This window comes from Echinops telfairi, unplaced genomic scaffold (assembly GCF_000313985.2).
Source record: "Echinops telfairi isolate 266 unplaced genomic scaffold, ASM31398v2 ScPeMD7_7469;HRSCAF=8507_0, whole genome shotgun sequence".
In the NCBI taxonomy this organism is placed as follows: Eukaryota; Metazoa; Chordata; class Mammalia; order Afrosoricida; family Tenrecidae; genus Echinops; species Echinops telfairi.
The window spans coordinates 35,804,587-35,812,394 of NW_022111372.1; the positions used below are offsets into that span (position 1 = coordinate 35,804,587).

Consider the following 7,808-nt stretch of genomic DNA (forward strand, 5'->3'; position numbering starts at 1 on the left):
CAGGAGCTCCCTCGGGTTGTTTGTTACAGCGAGGCATGTACAGCAATCCGTTCCAGAAGTTTGACTTTTATGAAAGCTTATGTGTTGAAGTTCCACCGATCTGCCCGACACACCCAGCATTTTCTTTCCCATTTTCGCCCTTCCCCGGAGCGAGCAGCCTGTCGGTCTCTGCCCAGTGCTGCTGTACCCTGGAGCTGTGAATGCATCCACAGCCCAGTGACCCGCTAGCTCGGATCCTGGACAAGTTGGTTTGTCTAGCTTCCCCTTCTGTGGGTAGCTTTGTTGGCATGCCCCTGGAGGCGGCATCTGGAGGGGAGCAGAGGAACCGTGGAGGGAGAGACGTAGGTGCCCAAAGGCTCCCTCTGGTGGGCACTAGGCCCGTGCACAGCGGGGGCTCGGAGGGAAGGAGTGTGGAGCTTACTCTCTGGAAAGCCCAAGACAAGACTGAAGGCTGCCGCCAGGAGCGGCAGAGCCCAGAGCACACACCCTGTGCCCCATTGGGCTCCAGCCCAGGGGGAGGAAGGCTGGGGTCTGAGGGGCCACCCACCTGGAAGGTAGTAGGGCTAGTTCAGAGGCCACTGGGCAGGACCAGTGGTCTTGACCCAATGAGTAAGCCCCCACCTTAGCCTTCAGGGGGAGGGGGTGGGCTTTGGAAGTGGACCCTCCATTTTCGGAGCAGAGAAGCCAGACCACTGCCCCACCTTGGCAAAACCCACAAAGAGAAGTGGAAGTCCAGTTAGGTTTGTGGGCACATCTTAATGAGAGACTAGGCCCATGCATTGTCTTCGTCTCACATGCCTCAGGCGGTTCTCCAGGGGACGGACCGACACAGAGACTGCGGCAGTGGGCTCAGGCACAGGAACTGTGGTGAGGATGGCACAGAACCATGCAGTGGTTTGTTCTGTTGTGCACAGGGTCGCTCGGGTCAGAACCGACACGTGGCACCTGACAGCCATGCCCATGCCATGTCCTTCACCCGTTCAGAGTGTGCCCAGATCAGTGCTTGTCTAGTCGTGCAGCGCTGACCCGGTGGATGGCGCTCACAGCGGTCTCTGGTCTCACAGTCGGGGGGCTGGCTGGAGGGGGAGGCTTGCACTCTGTGTGGGCTCTCGAGGAAGGTTCTCCTCTGGACCTGCCGCTTCTGCTTCCTGTCCCTTGGGCCGTGGGATCCATTTTCTAGCAAAATGAATTTTCCCCTTAATTGGCAGAAATCAGAAGTCAGAAGGTTGGCCGTTCAAACTGGCCAGCCGCTCCTTAGAAGAAAAAGCTCTTTACTCCCAGAAAGATATACAGTCTCAGAAACCTCATGTAGGGTTGCTATGAATCAATTGACTTGATGGCAGTGGGTTTGGTTTCTGACTTTTGGGGTGTCGTTATTTGTAAACCCAGCCAGGATGTGGGAGTTTGTACTTGGGCTGGGGCAGGGGCTCAGGGTCCATGACCCTCCAGACTTGAGGTGTGGCTTAGCACCCTATTTCTTGACTTTAGCTGGCAGAGAGGATTAGAGCTTTCACCCCAACGCACTTTTCAGAGGTGCCAGAGTAAGGGCAGAGTCTGGGCTCCCAGGGACACTCACCCCCCCCCACCCCCCACCTGATCAGATGATGCTCGGACCTCACCCACACATTGGCAGACATGCTCTGGGCAGCACAGCCCCCTCTAAGGACCACTGGTTCAAACAGCTCCTTCTTCTTGATCCCCACCTCACCCCATGGCCACCCACCAAGCCCTAGAGGGGAGCAGGCAGGAGGGAGCACAGGAGCAGATTTGTAGAGAGGAGTGATGGGGTCTGGGGCCTGCCACTGACCTCTGGCTTCAGACCACCAGGGACAGCCCTGCTGTTAAGCAAAGTTGGGTGAGAGATGGCATAAAGATACCAACCCCACATCATGAGGGCATCTTAATAGAGGGTTGTTCAGATTGGGACTGGGGCAGAAGATCTACGGGAATGGGCTTTGCTCTGGATTTAGGTGGTGTTGGGAAGCTGAAGTGCCTTCATCCATAAACTTGTCTCATCTACAAGGTGAGAGGGGTCACTGGGGCAGGATTAAGCTGGGATGAACAAAGAGCCGCAGTTCCACGTCTTGACCAGCAGATGGGGCCATGTGGTCACGTCTGTGGTTGGACAATGTCCATGTTTTACTGGATACTGGCGTTTTGTATCCTGACTCCTGGTTCAGAGGTTTAAGTTCTGTGGAGTCGTTTGTGCTCAGCTGGAAGGCACTGCAGCTCAGCTGTGGGAGCTGTCAGGGGCTGTGCCAGCCACCCATCCACCTGCCCGCTTTTCCAGTCCCTGACCTAGGAGGTAGCCCAATGAGGCTCTTGGGCTGGGGTGGTGTCGGTACCAGTGGTTGCATCGGACCCTGGGTGATCATTTCAAGCTCCTGGCAGACAGGCTTCTCAGAACGGGGCCTGTGAACAGCCAGCAAATGGGGGGCCCACCATGTTCCCAAAGATGTGCCCACTCTGGCAAGTGACCAGAAGACAGCACCCCAAGTAGTTGGAGAAGTCCCAACAGCTGAGATGCCCTCTGGGACCTGCTTCTGACCCAGGCAGATATGGCACCCAAATACCCCATTTTTATAAGGGGTCAAACCCTTCCTGTGGGGTGCTTGTCCGGCTGTAGAGCATGCATGCCAGCAGCTACTGGGGCCATCCAGGGCCCTCCCTTAGATTCTTGTGACCCACAGACTCTCATTGTTTCCTTCCCCGGGGCCCATGGGAGAAAAAGACTTGAAAGAAAGCTTCACATGAGGTGCCCCTAGATGAGTGGGGGAGCTACCACTGTCCCCTTTCCTTCCTTAGTGAACCAAACTCACTGCTCTCCAGTTAATACTGGCTCTTAGTGACCCTACAGGACAGGGTAGAACTGCCCCTGTGGAGTCCCTGGACTTTAATTCTTCATGTGAGTAGAAAGCCCTGTCATTCTCCCATGAGCCGCTGATGGTTTTGAACTGCTGAACTCGCGCTTAGCAGCCCAACTCATAAGTACTATGCCACCAGACAGTCAGTCACTTTTGACTGCCTTCCCCATGGCCTCCCTGGTGCCCAAGGGTCGGTGCGCAAGAGTACACCCATCAGAGTCCAGCCTCCGGCCCTGAGCTCAGCAGGGGATGGGCCAGCCCTGCAGTCTTGGGGGTGAGCTAAAAGATGGGGTTCAAGAATGCTGGAGGGGCCAGGGCACAGAGGGACAGGAAGGGGTATCTGGAAGATTCTCTGGTGGATAGGGGTGGAAGGGAGTGTACCTCAGACCCACTGCTGGAGAAGGGCCTGACACTGAGGTCCAGGGGCTGTGCACCACCTCAGACCCCTCCAGCATCAGACCTGGCCCCCAGGGCTGGGCATGGCCAGCGTGGCAGAAACGTGAAGAGGTCACTGCCAGAATTGATCTGGGGGACTCAGAGTCAATCAGGATCCTTGTGGGGAACCCCCATGGGCTTTGGAGTTAGAGATCAGGTCACCCCAACATCACCCTCTCTCACCAGGTGACGTTTGGAGTACTCCCTGGTGGTCTCTTGTGTAGGACAAAGATAGTGACAGTTCAAGGTGGGTAAGGGTGTGTGTGTGTGCACGTGCGTGCGCGCACTGCATGGGAACAACCACGAATGTGCTGTGCTTCTAGCCTTAGGGCAGATGGCTGGGGTCCACTTGTGAGCACCTCGCAAGACAAGTCTGGTCACCTCCTTCCAGAAGGTCAGCCACTGGGAACACTGGGGCGCAAGGCTGTGCTCTGGCACAGGGCGGGGATGCCTGGAGGGAGCAGGAGTCCACTGGGCAGCCCCTGGCATTGAACTTCCTGGGGCTCTGCTCAGGACCCCACCCCCAGAAGCGGCACCATCCTGGCCACGCAGGATGTGCAGGAGCCGGGTGGAATTGTGGGCCTGTGGTGTGAAGACGGTCCCCTGAGCAGACTCGCTGTAAAAGCGCCAGCCTGAGCCTGTTCAGCTTCCCACGACCAGTTCTCCTGGTGCTTCTGCAAAGAGCCCGTGGGAGGGAGAGCGAGGGAGGTGGGCAACTTGAGGACCTAAAGCTTGCCAAGGCCTCCTGTGCGGGATCCCCTGGGGCCCCGTTGAAACCAGGCGCCAGCGGGGCTGTGTGCATCTGAGAAGCATGGGCTCCTTCCTTCAGGGCTGCCATGGCGGCATTTTCACCAGCAGGCTGCCAGGCCTTTCATCCGCGGTGCCTCAGCCTTCCTGGTTGTAGCTAGCGGAACACGTCTTCACTGTTTTGCACTCCCATGAACCTCATAGCTGCCGTGGGGTTTTAACAACCAAAACCAAAGAAAAAAGCAGTAAAACCCCCCAAAACCCTAAAGTGTCACAACCATTCCACCTGATTTGCAAATAGATCCCAGAATAAAATCACGGCCCACGGGATGGCCTCACTGGCTGGTTCGAGGGAAGCTGCGACCATCTTGTCCTTTCTTTAATTGTGCACGGGAAGTCTTTTTCTCAAGGTCGAGGGAGAATGGAACCCCTTAGACATGTCTTAGGCCCGCACTGGGCTTGAGAATTGTGACGTTCACGTGGCAAGGCAACTACTGGGGAACAATTTTCCACTCACGAAGGAGGTCTGGGACCCTCACGCTCACACCCCGTCCCGACGAGGTGGGCTTAGAATGGAGACAAAGCACAGCAGCATAGCGCCCCAGGCCGCAGTGGAGGCTTTATTCCTGAACACGGGGCTCCCGAGGGTGAAGCAGGAACAGGGGGTTGGGGACCCAGGACACCCTGGAGGGAAGGGGGGGCGCAGAGCGCTCCCAGGGAGGATGTTCACATCTGAAGGTGTCCATGGTCAGCGGGCAGAACTTCAAAAAGTGCACTCTGAAAGCAAGCAGAGGGTCTCTGTGAGCCTCAAGGGGAAGACGGGCTTGGGGTCACAGTGCCCCGCAGCCCCACCTGCTCCCCGAAGACCCCAGGGATGGATGGAGATGAGCCCCCCTCCCCACCTCAAACAACCCCCCCCCCAAAAAAAAAAACAAAAACAAAAGCAGGTGAGGTAGCAGGCTCTGGGGGGCTGGAGCAACATGTATACCGGGGACGTGGGCAGGCCGGTAGGGCTCTGCGTCTCAGATGGGAGAGCCCAGCACAGCCAGGTCAGGGACGAGGCAAAAGGCCGACTCTCCCCTGGCCTAAAGCCCTACCTGGGTCTCCTCCCCAGTTTGCAGGGAAGGAGGAAGAGCCTTCAGGGCGGGCCTCCTCCCTAGGGCTCAGGGGTCAGGCCCAGCAGGGATCCTGACCCGTGTGGCCCTGAGGTATGCTCTAGAAGGTAGGCTGGCACCACACAGGCCAGGTGGCTTGTAGCCTGCCCCAAGACCCAGATGAGGTGGGCAGTCCCGCCGGGCGCCAGGGCAGCCATCTGTTGCTTGAACAGGTGCACGCCCTGCCTAGGCAGGGAGGGGTGAGGTAATTGTGCAGCGCCCTGCTGTGTGACTGACAGAGGGAGGGGGAGGCGAGGGGAATAGGTAGAGAAGGTCCGGAGTCAGAGGGGGAGGCTGAGGGGGAGGGACGGCGGCGGGATAAGACCCCTGGCAGGAAACTGCGCAGGCACTGGACCAAGTCCAGAGACCTGGTTAGGGGCCCAGTGCAGAATGTTCTTAAAAATGGTGAAGAATCTCAAGATGACGGCGGCAGAGCATTGCCCAAGGTGGCCTGGGACAGGTGCAGAGTGGGCACAGCATGGCTCAGGCAGGGACACTGCCCTCCAGCACCCACCTGTCATCTCACCAGGGTTGGCCCCATGGGGCAGGGAAGCACCTGCCCAGAGCTGCCTCCCACGCCCTGTCTGATGGGGAGAGCACGTCCTCCAGGGTTCTGGGTTAGTCCCTGCTTGAAATGGCCACAGAAATCTACCCAGCTTGCTAAATCTACCTATGTCTGGATTCATTTTTCACCTTCATTTTGAGTACTAATCTAAAATGATTGTGCTTATGCATTTTGCACAAGCTCCTGGGTAGGAGGAGAGGAGGCGACAGTGGCTGGCCACCAGCTGCCCTGGCCACAAGCCTCCCCCAGTGCATGGTGACCGTGCTGGGGGAACCTTCGGAGGGCTCAGCTTCTGAGAGACCTGGTGTCTCCACCTGGGGGCCCAGCAAGGAAGGGGCTACCTAGGGCAGCCTTGGAGGGGTGGGGGGTGACTGCCAAGGCCAAAGTGGCATGTGGGGCTTACCTGTCTCTTGGAGCGGCTTGAAGCACCAGGGCACCCTGGGGATGCTGGAGTCAAAGCAACATCCTCTGCTGTTGCACTGCTCAGAGGTGACCTCGGGGTAGCCGCAGTCCACTCTGTCCTTGGCGGGCACAGCACACTGGTTGTCCGCTGTCCCAGACAAGCCCAGTTAGTGTCAGGAGCACGTACAGGTTTGGAAGCACATCGGCTTGCTGCTTTCTGCCATCTCTCCCTCAACCCCCATCAGCCAGAGATCGGAATGGTAGAGAGCCCGTCTGCCCCTCAATAGCCTCTTTCTTGGTCCACAATCCAAACCCACTGCCATCTCTCAAAACTCCCACGGACTCGATTCGAACGCACGGAGACCCTACAGAACAGAGTAGAACTGCCCCTGTGGGTTTCGGAGGCTTTAAGTCTTGACAGGAACAGAAAGCCTCCTCTTTCTCCCTCAGAGCAGCCGATGGGTTTGAACCACTAACCCACATTCTCCCCCTACCCCCAACAGCACCAACATCACCCGTACAAAACCCCTTTCTGATGGAGTCAGACTTGGATGAAGCGAACAGCTACATCTCCCGTCAGCAAACACACTTCCTTCTTCTCGTGTGTGCACTGAAAACGGCCCTGACATAATCACTAGCTGTCGTACATCTTTCCTTTTTTAATTTTAAAAACAGGCCCCAATGAGTCTGAAGATGCATTATAATCCAGAAGCCTCGGGAATGCAAGAAGGCCTTGGGATAGTGGGGGTCTGGAGGAGGTCCTCTGGAGGCTGGCTGGGGAGGACTGCTTTTGGTAAATCATGGATCTTTGCATGAGCCTTGGTCTCCTTGCCTGTCCAGTGAGACCACTGCCTTTCTTTGAAAGGCCACGGCCAGAACCGTGTGCATCTACTCAATTATCTGTTGAACAGACATGGAAGCCAGGCCACGGAGAGACCCCCGATCCTGGAGTTTCTCCCGTCCTCCTCACTCGCTGTGCGTCCTCCCTGCCACCACCTCCTTTCAGACCTACTCACACAGGCCGACAAATTCCCCAGTGGAGCTGCAAAGCGCCCCGGCCAGGACCACGGCCAGCAGCCAGAGCGCTCGGGCCTCCATGGTGCCCGTGGGACTGCGGCGCAGCAGGCTGCCGGGGCCGGTGCCTAACAGCCTTTATACTCCGGTGTTTGCACAGGGGCCCAGGGAGGCTCCACCTGGACCTCCTGCTCCGCCTGTTTCGCTCGGGTTTTCAAGTCCCAGAAAGGACAGAAAGATTGTCTGACCGAGAGTAGAGAGGGTGATTCAGAAGGCACTGTTTGTCTGGGGAGATTTCTATCTGTATTGTTGGCACTTCTCTCTGGGAGAGCGGGGCTCAGACAACCCCAGGATCCACCTGCACAGGGAAGAAACGATAAGGGCTCCTTGTGGGGCCAGAATGTGCGGCCCCCCAGGTGCCCACACATTGCACCTTCAGCAGGAGCCTCCAGGTCAGTCTCATGCTTGAAAAACAACTATGTGTCAGCCTACGTGCGACGTGTTTTTTTTTCCCCTCACAACACTTGGGAGGCGGAAAAAAGTTGTTATTAACCACACATCAATAAAAGTTTTAGGTGAATTTGTTCAAATCAGTTGCCATCAGCACAACACACAGCAAACTCGTGC

General features: G+C 57.1%; 1 protein-coding gene across 1 annotated transcript; it reads right to left on the reverse strand.

Moving 5' to 3' along the window:
- Positions 1 to 4,679: 4,679 nt before the first annotated feature.
- On the reverse strand, positions 4,680 to 7,265 carry TFF3 (trefoil factor 3). The gene is made up of 3 exons (XM_045284469.1): positions 7,184 to 7,265; positions 6,169 to 6,315; positions 4,680 to 4,823 (listed from the first exon to the last, which is right to left on the reverse strand). The coding sequence occupies exons 1-3, from the start codon at positions 7,263 to 7,265 to the stop codon at positions 4,810 to 4,812; spliced, it is 243 nt and encodes an 80-aa protein (XP_045140404.1). The 3' UTR covers positions 4,680 to 4,809.
- Positions 7,266 to 7,808: the final 543 nt, after the last annotated feature.